Source organism: Tamandua tetradactyla, chromosome 19 (assembly GCF_023851605.1).
Source record: "Tamandua tetradactyla isolate mTamTet1 chromosome 19, mTamTet1.pri, whole genome shotgun sequence".
Lineage (NCBI taxonomy): Eukaryota > Metazoa > Chordata > Mammalia > Pilosa > Myrmecophagidae > Tamandua > Tamandua tetradactyla.
In genome coordinates this window covers 69,427,695-69,441,770 of record NC_135345.1, presented here as the reverse complement: position 1 = coordinate 69,441,770, position 14,076 = coordinate 69,427,695, and the positions used below count along the sequence as shown (strand labels likewise).

Genomic DNA, 14,076 nt, shown 5'->3' with positions numbered 1-14,076 from the left:
AATATATTAACTTCTGAAGACAGCAGATTTTAATTGGATCCAGTAATTTTTTTATTTTGTTCACTTTCATTTTGCATGTGTCTATTCAGAAAAACACTAACACGTAAGTTTGTAGAAAATCTCCTCATTAAAATTATTTGAACAATATCATGAGTGAATTCTAACTTCTAAATTAGGCTTCAAGTGTCCTTCACTTCAGAAATATGTTGTGCAAACCAGGCCATCTGCTGAGGTGCTACAGTTACATTTGGCCCTCAGAATAGTTTGACATGATCTCCTTCAGCACTCTGTTGGATTAAAAACCCACAAAGCAAGTTCACCTTGATCTTTCCCATTAAGTCCAAAGTATCTCAGGGACAACGTTTGGCATAAATCTAAATCCGTGACATTTCCATCCAAAGACAGCAGAAATAAAACGGGGCTTTGGGTTTGATTACAGCAAAATATCAGAAGTATCAGAAATACAAATCTTGACGCTATATCAGTTGGAAAGTATGGCAATCAGTGCCTCTCCTGAACAGACTCAAAACCACTGTTCAGCTGTTAACAGCACCATCCCACTGATGCAGGGCAACCTACCCACCCTGACATTATCTGGAAAGATCCGAGTGACGGTAACTTTCTTCCTTTTTCTACTCTCCACAACCTTTAATGGTTCTTTCTTGTTGAAACTTCAGAAGTGGACTCAGAAAAAACAGAAAGGAAAAAAGCTTTCAAGGATGAAGATGCTCTTAAAACATCTGACCTTAGCCAACCTGTTGGAGACTCTGATTGTCATGCCACTGGATGGAATGTGGAACGTTACAGTCCAATGGTACGCTGGAGAATTCCTGTGCAAAGTCCTCAGCTATCTGAAGCTCTTCTCCATGTACGCTCCTGCCTTCATGATGGTTGTGATAAGTCTAGATCGTTTTCTGGCCATCACAAGGCCCCTAGCTGTCAAAAACAGCAGCAAAATAGGACAATTCATGATTGGCCTGGCCTGGATCCTCAGTGGTGTCTTTGCTGGACCGCAGGTAATTTATTATGCGTGAACTTGTTAGGATATGGCTATCACAGAAGTTCTACCTAAACTTGAGTAAAAGTCTTGTCAAAGACAGTATTGTACTATCTTTAAGATCTTGGGCTCTAGGTATCTGAAGTGGCATTTAATCTTGATTCTGCTGTCTTACTTTGTGCATACTACTTAACTGCCCTGGCTTTTAATTCCTTCATTTATAAAATGGCAGTAATACCTATCTCATGTGGCTTTTGTACCAATTAAATTAATAATAATGTGTTTAGCATAATCTTGAGTATGCAATAAATACTCTGAGAAAAATAGCTATTCTCAAAATTGGTCTCAACACTATTCTACCATCTAGCTTTTCCTTTGCTCTGATTAGATGGATTTCACGGTTAATTGAGAGAACTTTTAAGAATTATGGAATTCACATTTATAGAAAGTATTTGCAATTTGTCTCATTTGAGATTTCTTGAGTGGAACAGTAAGAATTCTGTTGGCATGGCTTAGGGAGAATTTTTTACATTTATTATGTTGTCCTGAAATTTGCATCTGGGTGGGATAAAATAACAAGGAAGTTTGGGAAAACTTGGACTTTGGGAAATTTGAATATTTTTCTGAGATTGGTTTGCATTTTGCTGGAGGCAGGCTAGCCTGTGATGGGCCGGCTATTGAATAAGCTATATGACTGCTGTGCGGGCACAGTTTCTACAGAAGACAGTCACATCTCCAAATTGCCATAAGACATATCTCCAAATTCCCTTCATCAAAAGCAATCTCATTAATTGTCTCTCAGTATCTGCCATTTTCAACAGTCATATCTCTGAGGCAAAGGACAAATCCTTGCAAAAATCAATGATCTTTTAACAACAGATGAACAGGTTGCCATTATGCTTATAAATGTACTGTAAGTAAAAAAATTTGTCAAGAATTAAAGTCAAAAGGATTGATTATTAAAAAAAAAAAAGACAGAAAAGTTAAAGGAAAACAAAAAGGAGTGAAGTGCTGACTCGAACAACAATATGAATGAATCTTTAAAACATTGTACTTTGTAAAATAAGCCAGATACAGAAACCCCTGTATTGTCTGACTCCATTTATATGAAATATCCACACTAGAAACAGTAAGTATATTAGAAGTTACTGGAGATGAATTGGTGGGGAGGAAATGGGGAGTGGCTGTTAGTGGGCATGGGTTTATTTTGGGGAGTGATAAAAATGTTCTGGAGAGGAAAGAAAAAAAAGAAACCCAAAGTTAGACAGGATCTTCCAGAAACTTTCTTTTCACAAATGAGGATTTATCTGACAATATCAACTGCCCAGATGGTTAAAAAAAAAAACTGCCACACAAAACTCACTAAATGCAAAGCACTGAAAAATTGTGCGGCAAAATTATATACTGTCAATTCCTAATTTAACTAATTTTTTGGATTTTAGATAAATTTTACTATTGTGTATTTTAAGTTCTCTTTAAAGAAATAACTACTAAACCTGATATCTCAGAGGTTGATTAAAAACATGGCAGGAAAAATGGGAAAAACTAAAATATGGTAATTTCCCTGGAGAAAAATCCTTTTCACAGTGACTAGAATATATGAGAACAGGTTAGTGACATAGAAAATATGCCTTTTGAAATAATGTGTTTTAACCAAGACTTGTGTTTATGAAATTTTCCATTTTGTTTCTTTAAAATATGAGTTGCTTGCTGGTTGGAGGTCCTAGGGAAACTAGTTAAACACAATATGTTCCTAACACTGAGCCAGGTGCTAATGAAACAAAGAAGCAGCCCTCCAGGAAAATGTAAGTCAGTTGTGGACAAAAGACTTTTATAAAACTAATATAACCAGACACGAAAAAATTTTTAAATCTGTTAAAAGCATAAAAAGAAGGATAAATAAGTATGGGTAGAAATAGTGAAGGAAAGTTTTAGAGAAAGGAAAAAATCATCTTTTTAATTAAAAAAATATTTCAAGGGTGGGCATCGTGGCTCAGCAGGCTGAGTTCTTGCCTGCCATGCTGGAAACCCAGGTTCAATTCCCAGTGCCTGCCCATGCAATAAAAAAAAAAGAAAAGAAAAAAATATATTTCAAGAAAACTTACCTATGCCTAAATGAGTAGAAAGTGGAAAAAGATGAAGAAGGCTTTTCAAACCATCTGGCATTCGGGGATTCGGGGATATGGAATTGATGATAAGAGGATATTTCAAACCACAACAACAGAAAAGACTCCACAATTTGGCAACATGATGAATTTAGGGAGTTAATTATAGACCAGAGTAAAATAAGGCTCCAATGTTTTTAACCAAAGAGTTTGAATAGTAAAACCATTGAATTAAACAGATAGATTGAATGAGAAGTGTTTGTCTGTCCCTCTGTCTACCTGTTTATTGGCTTGTTTCCTTATTTGAATGGGGAAGGACAGGCTGTATGAGAAGACGTAAAAGTGTTTACTTTAGGACATAACATCAGCAACAAAAAAGATCTTCATATAAATATAGCTATCTGGAAAGTACTTGTAATTGGGATTCTGATGTAGGTGAAAGTCCAATCAGCAGTAGAAATTGGTCAAATTGTGGTAATGACTGAAAAGCACCCTTGCAACTTCACTCTCATCTATAGGATGAAGCTTTAAATAAAATACTGATTTAGTAATCCTATTATTTTCATTTAAATGAAACATGGCAGTAAATTGAAAGATAATGGCAACTACTTACCTTTCTTTATGTAGTAAAAAGAAAAATACAAAATTAACCTTGAAAGTTTAAGAACTTCATGTAATAGCCTAACCTCAAACTTGTTACTCTACCGGAGAGATTTATTTGACAGTGAGTCACAGAAAATGATGATAATATTTACTTTGTAAAACAAATGACTCATCCTCAGAACACTTTAAATTTGTGAAACATTTTGTTGAAGTTTCCTGAAACACATCACATACGTAATCTTATTTGATATTTACATTAACTGCCTGAGGTATATAGGAACCATGTTATCCCCATTTTACATGTAAGAAAGCTGAGGTCTGAACTTTGAAAGCAATTGCCTTCAAACCTTTTTGGTAGTAACTCAAAATAAGAAATGCATACTACATCGAGACCTAGTTTGTCTGTCTTTCACACATACACGTGTAATTGAAAAAAGTTTTCAAAAAATAAATACTCTATTTTATTCTATTTAAAGTTTTAATGTTGACTTGAGTTCACTGATAGACATAACCTGCAGTTCAAAAAACACTGGTTTAGAGGAATGAAGTGGCCTCCCAATGTCATTTGGTCTGTTGGACTCACGTCTTGTGTTAAATCCACCTTTTATTTTTATTGTGGCTCTCTGCCATCTCTCCGAATAAAAAAGGTTTCATCCCTGTGAGTAACATTATGTACAGTTGATGGGGAAGACAAGCGATAAAGAGGCTCTTTATTTCTAGACTATGACACATGGTGAGGATGCGTCATGCTTCACTACACTCTATGGAAAAACCCATTGACAAAGGAGCATCCTGTTTAGGATAATTTACATTGAAAAGGCAACCTTAATCTTCATCAATTTAGTGCATGTATCAATTTTCTATTCTTGAGCAATTCATAATTCAGTTAACAAAAAAAATGTAGTAAGCTAGTTGTTAACACCTCAAGACTGGGAATTCATGACATGTTGCCAGAGTTCAGAATGTCCAAATCTCAACTTGGCCGTATTAGTTTACCACCTTTCTGATTGCTAACCTCAGAAGCTAAATTCTAAGATGGTTTGGGGATGTGTCTTCAGAAGTTCAGCATGGTATAATATAGTAACTTTCAAACTTTTTACCAGTTATGGAATTATAAAATTAAAAAAAAGCCTATGTGGAACCCCAATAAATGAAATAGATATAAATGGAGCTGCTATGATGGAATAGGGTTATATAAGGGAAGCCTAGCCTCTGCTTGGTCTTTCATTAACCCCAGCCATGGTCCCTTTGAAGACCTCTGAGCTCCCTGCAACAAAATTTGAAAGCCAATGGGACAGCAGAAATGATGTCAACATTGGATTTATTCGAAGTTGGATTCAAATCTTGTTGGCATCTCTTACAGCTATGTGACACTGAGCAAACTACTTTACCCAAATTTAAAAGAGTGATTATAAAGAATAAATTGTTAATAAAGTATGTAAAATCATGTTGTAGAAGACTTGATGCATAAACGTTCACCTGACGTTCATTTCCTTCCCCCCCCCAACATTCTTTATCTTTCCTTCAAAACAGAATTTTTGATGTCAGAAGAGAAACAAAAAGGAAATATGAGTAAAAAAGCAGATGGTTAAGAAACAACAAAGAAATATGCTTATATAAAAGTAGATTATTTCAGATTTCTGTAAATTATAGCATTCATTCTGACTGATCAGGAATTTGGCAAATTACCTGCCTCATCACAAAACTATCAGACTCAATCTGAATGCTATATTTGCTAGAGCATAATACTTTAAGATTGGGAGGCATTATTTTTAAAAGTAGAACTAAAAGGAAAGAAAGAAAAGAAAAGGCAACAGACATGCCCCGGGATCTGATTTAAGACTGTCTATGATGAGGCTGACAACTGCATGATAAGGAAAAAACATCTCCTGAATTAGGAGTGTCATGGTTCCAACAATAGTCATCTAAGACCACAAGAATTCCAGAGAAGCAGATTGTTTTCAGAAAGCGTTTATGCCACTAGCTTAACTATGTTAACGTGGAACACTATAAACTGACAGCTTTTAAATTCTGTAGTTAGCCGAGGCCTGCAGGAAACATATATGAGTTGCCTTGGTGTAAAGACGTATGGTATGAAGATGTGTGGAGGCTTGCCTTGACACAAAGAGATTTTTCGGGGCTAGAATGCACTTCTGAAATTGGCAAGGAATTTTTAAATTCAGTAAATAGGTATTACACATGTACAATATGCCAGGCATTTGTGGGAACGTAGTATAGTACACTACGCAGCAGAAATAATGACGGTGATAATAACAATGATGGTGATAAATAATAGTTACTGAGGACATAAATATGTGCCAGGAATCATGCTGAGTGCTTTTGCACACATTATTTCCTGTAATCTTCCCAGCAACACTATAAGTTAGGTGCAATTATTGCCCTTGTGTTACCCACGGGAAAACTAAGGCTAAGAATGTTATATAACTCTAGTGAGTGGAGGACTATCTAATAAGCAGAGGTGTCAATACGTCTAGTTAACTCCACAGTCAGAGCTCTTAACCACTATGCTACACCACACTATGCAATATAGTATATATATATTTTTTCCTATAAAAGTTTGGGGAAGGAAAAGGAGAGAAAAGCATAAGGTAAGAATAGATGGTTAAGAGACATCAGGAAAAAAAATGTCATACATTTTTAAAAATATAAGTAAATGTAATGCATATATATTTATAAGTTGTGTGCCATTGCTTTTTAATAATAATGATTAAGATTTATATACTGCTAACTGTGTGGCAGGCATTATTCAGTACCTTACACATTCAATTCTCATGGCAGTTCCTATAGTGGACACTATTATTATTTTCATTTGTAGTTGAGGACAATGAGCACATCATCTGAAGATAATTACCTTTGGGAAAGATTAGGTAAAGGAATACTTAGTGTGGGATAAGATGAGGGTGAAATATAATATTCTAAGAAGTAATAAGCATCCAAAGTTGACTGTGGAAAGGATGATAGAAGAATGCTCTAGTTTATGGTGAAATAATGTAAGCCCTGATGAGAACCAGGGCAAAGGATAAAGGAAAAGAAGCATAAAAGAAATATAATCCAAGGACAAAGGAATCACTGGAAATAGAGTAGATTTTTACATTAATCATTCAAATGAATATGGCCTTAGAACACAAAATAATTTGAACTGAGCCTAAAGCAAATTAGTTTATGGGTAAGGAAGAGTGTGAATTTCCATAACACTTAATCTATACTTCTCTTTTGAAACTTATCACAGCCTATCTTTTACAGGTGTCCTATGTATGTTCCCCTTTACTCTTATTTATTCCAGATATTAACTTTCTTGATAGAAGGATATATATGGTACATTTTAATGAAAGAGAACACTAACTATAGTTATTTTTACCAAGAAGTTGCTTTAAAATTAAGAATTTATTAAATAAATAATGATAAACATTAACTAAAATCATAAAACTGTATCTCAAAGTCATTGAATTGTTTCACCCTATTAAAGTTTTACCCGTATGACTTTAAAACATGAAATATTATAGTGAAGTTAAGTCTCAGTGCAGAGAAGGAAGTCAAACAAGTCATTTGATTTAAAATCCAGTTGGAAAGTGGGAAGAAAATAGTTTAGACTTTAAAGATAAAATAAAGGCTCCATATCACATTTTATGTGAGGACTACAAAGATTTCAGCTTACAATATCTGTTGGGTCAAATTCAAAACTGAGCATTAAATAAGGTCATGTTGCGAAGAATTATAGAAACTGCATTATCTGGAAAGAGTTGGTCTGGATAGTGAGACAGAATTGGTTGAATGAACTTTTTTGAGTTTCGCAACTTTAAGGCTGCTATTTTGATCATTGGGCGCCCTCTAGTGAATCAATTTATTAATTCATTTTTCCCTTTGTAACAGAAAATGGCCTGAACTTCGGTATTTCCACTAAGAAATGCAATATCAACATTTTAATTACAACTATTAGGAGCACGGTTATTTCCCCTACTCTACAGAATGAAGAAAGGAAATATTTTGTAATATTCTTTTCTTAAAAAAGGCATACTTTATTTCCACTCCCATCATGCCAAAGAGTAAAGAGACCCTGGGTCTATTTAATGAATTTAATCTTTTTTTGCATGGGTAGGCACCGGGAATGGAACCCTGGTGTCTGGCATGGGAGGCGAAAACTCTGCCACTGAGCCACCGTGGCCCGCCCTTAATTAATTTAAATTTAATCTCTTAATTTAATAGTAAAAATAAACATTATAAGTACTGAAGTACTGCACCTCATTTGCTTAAATAAAAAGAAATGCTGTAGTCTTTGTGCTTGAATGTATTTGCCATTTGTTTAAAAGAGTTTGTGCTCTCATATCTTCTCATTTTAATAATGTCTCATGTAAAATGAAGTTTCTCAGTGGAAGAGTTTGGAAATCACCAGGTAAAGTGTGTGCTTGATGAATGGGGAAAGAATGAATAAATATATACTAGAATTTGTTTTTGAAAACCTACTTGCAACGTTTTAATAATTGATTCAATATGTGTTTTAAAGTCCTGGATTAAAGAAGGCCTCTTTCTTTTTTTTTTTTTTAAATAATTTCACACTTCTCAGAAGATTGCGAAAATAGTACAAAGAATGCAGATTTCCCAAGTATTAACATTATGCTACATTTGTTTATTTGCCTTATTCCATGTATTGGGGAGGTGGATGTATGCTGAATTATTTAAAAGTAAGTTACAGTCATAAAACCTCTTTACCTCTAAATGCTTCAATGTGTTTCCTACAGACAAAGACTTCTCTCTCATAACCATAGTACAATGATCCCAATCAGGAAATTAGCTCTGACACAATACCACCCACCAGTTGTCTGTTCCAGTAATGATCTTCATAACAAAAGAAAAATCCATGATCATGTGGTATATTCAGATGTCATACCTCTTTATTCTCTTCTAATCTGAAACAGGTCCTTGGCTTTTCTTCGTATTTCATGACAAAGGCGTTTTTGAAGAGTAGCAGGATCATTTATTTAGCAGAATGTTCCTCAGTTTGGGGGTTATCTGAAATTTCCTTGTGATTAGATTCTGGTTGTACACTTTTAGCAGAAACAGTAACAAAGCCATGCTAATATATTCTCAATACATTCTATAAAGAGGCAGATGTTGTCAATTAACCTCATTATTGGCAACAGTTAACCTGATTATTTAATTTTGTGTCTACTGCGAAGTTACTATTTTACTCTTTGTAATGGGTAAGTAGCCTGTGGGTAGATACTTTGAGACTACATAAATATCCTTTTACTTCTCAAATTCTCATCCACTGTTTTTCTCATCCATCGGCAAATTCTTGCCTGAATCAATTATTATTATAGTTATTATCAAATGGCAATTTCTAATTCCATTATTCTTTCTACATTTACTAGTGGCTTTCTCCAGTAAGGAAGAACTTTTTCCTCTCCCCATTTATATCTTATTTTGTAATTTATATCAGCATGCACTCATAGATACTTACTGCATTCAATAGTTTATGATTCTTTATCATCTTTTAAAACTTTTCATACTTACATCGTCCCAGATTTGACCAGTGGAAATTTTTTCAAACTAGCTCCTTTCAAGCTAACATGTTCCATTATTCTTTGAGCACTGCCCGACTTTTTGGCACAACTAGTTATTCCCGGTACATATTGTATGTACTTTGCCTGTCCCAACCCTGAAGCTACCCACTTCTCCCATGGGTCCTAATTCTGTGAGTAGAGCATAGTATTTAAAAGACAACATCTAGATGTTAAGTATGCTCATTGCTATGGAATGTCAGTGTTTCTAGGTCCTCTCAGCAGACAGAGCTGATAAATAGATACACACATACACACACACTCATGCATTTATATATAAATACACACATATGCACACAAACATACACATAAAGATTTCCCTCACTATTTTTACAGCTACGTAGTACTCCATTGAGTGTTTGCACCATAATTTGTTCAACTCTTGTCTTATGAATTGATATTGAGGGTATTTTCAATGTTTTCCATTACAAACAATCCTGCAATTAATAAGTTTATGCACAGATATTTCCATATTATGGGGAAAGGGAGTGACTTCAGAGTAAATTCCTGGAAGTGAGGTTGCTGAGTCAAAGGTAAATGCATATGTAGTTTTGTTAATTATTGACTATTTCCCCTCCATAATGTTTATTCCAATGTGCATTCCTACTAGCAGTGTAAGAAAGCGCCATTTCCCCATAGCCTTGCCAATGGATTGTTACTATGCTTTCTATTTCTGTAATCTGATGCTAAAAAACAATGGCATCTCAGTGTAGATTTATTTGGCATGTCTCTTATCATGAGTGAGGTTGAACATTTTTCCATATGTCTAAGGGTCATTTTTTTGTTCTATTTTTGTTTTTTCTTTGTTCTTTTTATTGAAGTGATATAAAGTGCAGAATTTTCCATTTTAACCACATTCAAGTGTACAAGCCAGTATTATTAATTAAATGCACAACATTGTGCTACCATAGTCAACATTACACCTCCTTTTTCATCACCTCAAATAGAAACTACTCACCTGTTAAGCTATAACTCCCTTTCCCTCCAACCCAAACCCTTCCCCCTGATAATTTAAAACCACCATCTGTCTCTAGAAGTTTGCCTTGTCTAAGTATTTCATATAAGAGACATCATACAATATTTATCTTTTTGTGTCTGACATTTAATCAACAGAATGTCTTCAAGTCTCTTCATGTTGAAGCATGCACCAGAACTTCATTCCTTTTTATAGCTGAATAATATTCCAATGTATGTTTATATGGCATTTCATTTATCCTTTTATCTGTTGATGGACACATGGGTTGCTTCCACATTTTAGCTATCATAACTAATACTGATTAGTCACAGATATCTGTTCAAGTCCCTGCTTTCAATTCTTTGAATATATACCAAGAAGTGGGAATGCCAGGTCATATGGTAATTCAACTTTCAATTTTCTTAGTAGCTGCCTAATTCAGTTCCATAATAGTTGCACCATTCTACAGTGCCATCAGCAGTTTATAAAGGTCTAATTTCTCTGCAGCCTCATCAACACCTATGATTTTTTGTTTTTGTTTTTGTTTTTAATAATCACCAATGAGTAGTATCTCATGTGGTTTTCATTTACATTTCCTTGATGACCAATGATGTTGAGTACTTTTTCATATGCTTATTGAATAGCCAGAATATATAAAGAACAGCTACCCCTCAACAACAAAAAAACAAAGAATCCAATTTGAAAATGTGCAAAGTATGTGAACAGACATTTCTCTGAAGAAGGGCGATTTTTATGTCTTTTGCCCATTTTATTCTAAAAGACAGCCATTTTAGTGGTGTTTTCAGTTTCAAAAGTAAAATCTAAGTATGTATTTTATTGGGCACATTCTAAGTGCAAGGCACAGATTTTACATACTAGTGATATAGCAATGAATTAAATCACTGGCAAATGGTTTACTTAGCATTAATTGAACCTAAAACTGGAAATACAAATAAGGTTTAAATCCCTGGTTGATGAATATTCTGCAAGGTTGAAATTATTTCCCCCAAAAATCCAAAATCCTATAGATCCATTCACACTTACCCAAACATATTTTAAGTAAGCATCCATTTACAACTTTTTATAGAAATGCCAGAAGGATAATACCACGGAGCTAGGAAATTGCTTTGGGCAACAACATGTTGGAAAGCTAGCACAACACAGGGAAGGAAGCATTAAAGAAGATGTTCAAATTCTGTTTACAAAAAGTAACAACTTTTAAAAAAATTTTCTCATACAGTTATATATCTTCAGGATGATCCATCTAGCGGACAGCTCTGGACAGGCAGATGTCTTCTCTCAATGTGTGACACACTGCAGTTTTCCACAATGGTGGCATCAAGCCTTTTATAACTTTTTCACCTTCAGTTTCCTCTTCATCATTCCCCTTCTCATCATGGTGATCTGCAATGCAAAAATCATCTTCACCCTGACACGAGTCCTTCAGCAGGATCCCCACAGTATGTATTCCTTATATTTAGACACCTGGTTTCTAGAATGTAACAGTGTACAACCTGTTCACTCCTAGCCAATAGATCTGTTAAAGTTAGACTATCAGATTAAAATCCACCATATCCTCACAAGATAAGCTACATACATTTATGTATATGTATGTGGGTGTGTGCATGTGTGTATTGGGTGTGTGAACATAGTTACATACATAACTGACTATTTCATCCAAAAACTTCACACATATGGTTGTACCTTTTTTGTTTCATTATATTTGTTGCATTCCTGAAAATAAAACTTTATGAATTTCATTTCAAAATAAGCATGACTGTGCAATGACATCCAAAAGATATGTTATCAACAACATAGTGCAGGCATTATACCTGGTACAAATTAATAAGAAATTGTCTTAATAATTATGAGATGCTCACTCTCAGTAAATATTTTCAAAAGAAGATAATTACAGCAATGCTTTATAATGGGCACTTGCACAATTTCCATTTGCCATCACAAAATGATATTCGATTTTTCCAAGAAAGTTACAGTGCAAAAACAATTTGCCTTCAGAATCTTGTCCTAAAAACATTTAGCTTTATAGGGGATATCTAAGAACAGCACAGAGGAAATAAGATGTTGGATTCCAAATGGGGTTAATCTAAAAGAAATGTAGATTAAGAACATAAAAGTAGAGGCAGAGAATAATGGTTAAATAGTATTAATTCAATCCTTTATTTATTCAATTAATATGTTCTGACTGCTCATTACTGCTGGAAACTATGTTAGGTAGGGATCCTGCTCTCACAGAGTTTACAGTTTAGCAGTTATCAGTTCATAAACAGCAAACCAATAATCAAGTGTGATATCTCAACAGAAGAAAAAGCACAACTTGTTGTCAGAGTCCCTGTATTTTGTCCAGATTCAGCCTCTGAGCTAAGCCAAGATGCTTTCTAGTATGCTCCCACTCGTATTGATTGTTTTGTTGTCTGTTCATTACTTAGGTGTACAGATATTAAGGATTAAATGAAATAAGTGAAAAGAGTAAAGCACATAACAAGACACTTAGTACATGGTAATTCGGTGTGTGTGTGACAAAAAAAAAATCCATGGCAAATCTGTGTTCAATAAATTACTTATTTTGACATTTTGGTCAAAAATTTATTTTATAATTAAAATGTCATTCATTTAAATATTTCCTTCAATATTTCTGCTCCCTTTGGATAAATGAATAAGTTGCAAAATGATTATTTCTGAGTTAGCATTATCTGTTTCCCTAAAAATACAATATATGAAGAGTATTGAAAAAAAAAAACGGTGGTTCTGGATTATGAAATAAAAGAACAGGCTTTGAGCATTTCAAAACTGCAACTTTTTACCTTTCAGAGGCGAGTCTAAATTTCATGTAGGCAATCAGTGATTCCATTAAATTCTAGTGAGTTTCTTCACAAAGGAAGTAACCTACATACTTTAAAGGATATATTGATATAAAAAGTGAAATCATTTTAGACATTATTGAAAGAAGCAAACAGTACAGGTATATACAATGCACAGTCTTTATTATCTTTTGAGGTAGGAACTCTCACAGAGTGAATATACATCCGTGTAAACTCAAATTTCAACATAGGTCATACACCATCTACTCTTAAGTTTTTATTTCAAAGATTTGAGCACCCCCACATATCAAATGCAGATTAGTTTGATGGAAACAACTTTTAAGAACACTGTCATCATTTCTCTTTCCATTCGTTATCACTTAGTGGAAAACTTGTAATAGAGCATGCATTTCAAACAAATTATCATTGTTAAAAAATATTGGAAATTTGCTTTCATTGTATTGATTAACTTCAGTTAGTGATTTTTTCTTCCTTTATGTCTATTTTTTGTTTTGTGAGAAAGCTGGTCATTAAACACCTACTGTTTCTATCTAATAGAACTACAATTGAATCAATCCAAGAACAATATACCGAGAGCACGGCTGAGGACCCTAAAGATGACGGTTGCATTTGCTTCTTCGTTTACTGTCTGCTGGACTCCATACTACGTCCTAGGAATTTGGTATTGGTTTGACCCTGAAATGTTAAATAGGGTATCTGACCCAGTAAATCACTTCTTCTTTCTCTTTGCTTTTTTAAATCCATGCTTTGATCCACTTATATATGGATATTTCTCTCTGTAGTTGATAGACTGCATAGGAAAATATGCAAAGAAGAGTAAGTTAATAAATTCCCCCAACTGGAGATTATGAATTCAAAGGGAGTGACACATTTCCATTGAAAAATAAAACAAAGCAGGATTTGAAACTCTATTTTCATCATTATTCTTTTAGAAGCTACCCTGTAAGAGCCTCAGTTACAAGAAGAAGAAAAAAAAAACTTCAGGAAGAATACTGAT

General features: G+C 34.2%; 1 protein-coding gene across 2 annotated transcripts; it reads left to right on the top strand.

Annotated features, from left to right (window-relative positions):
- The first annotated feature begins 494 nt into the window (after positions 1 to 494).
- On the top strand, positions 495 to 13,861 carry GNRHR (gonadotropin releasing hormone receptor). Of its 2 annotated transcripts, none has more exons than XM_077137149.1 (3): positions 495 to 1,016; positions 11,480 to 11,699; positions 13,617 to 13,861. In XM_077137149.1, the coding sequence occupies exons 1-3, from the start codon at positions 495 to 497 to the stop codon at positions 13,859 to 13,861; spliced, it is 987 nt and encodes a 328-aa protein (XP_076993264.1). The 2 variants fall into 2 exon arrangements, with proteins under 2 accessions (XP_076993264.1, XP_076993265.1); XM_077137150.1 differs by having other exon boundaries at positions 11,608 to 11,699; positions 13,617 to 13,752.
- The last annotated feature ends 215 nt before the right edge of the window (positions 13,862 to 14,076 follow it).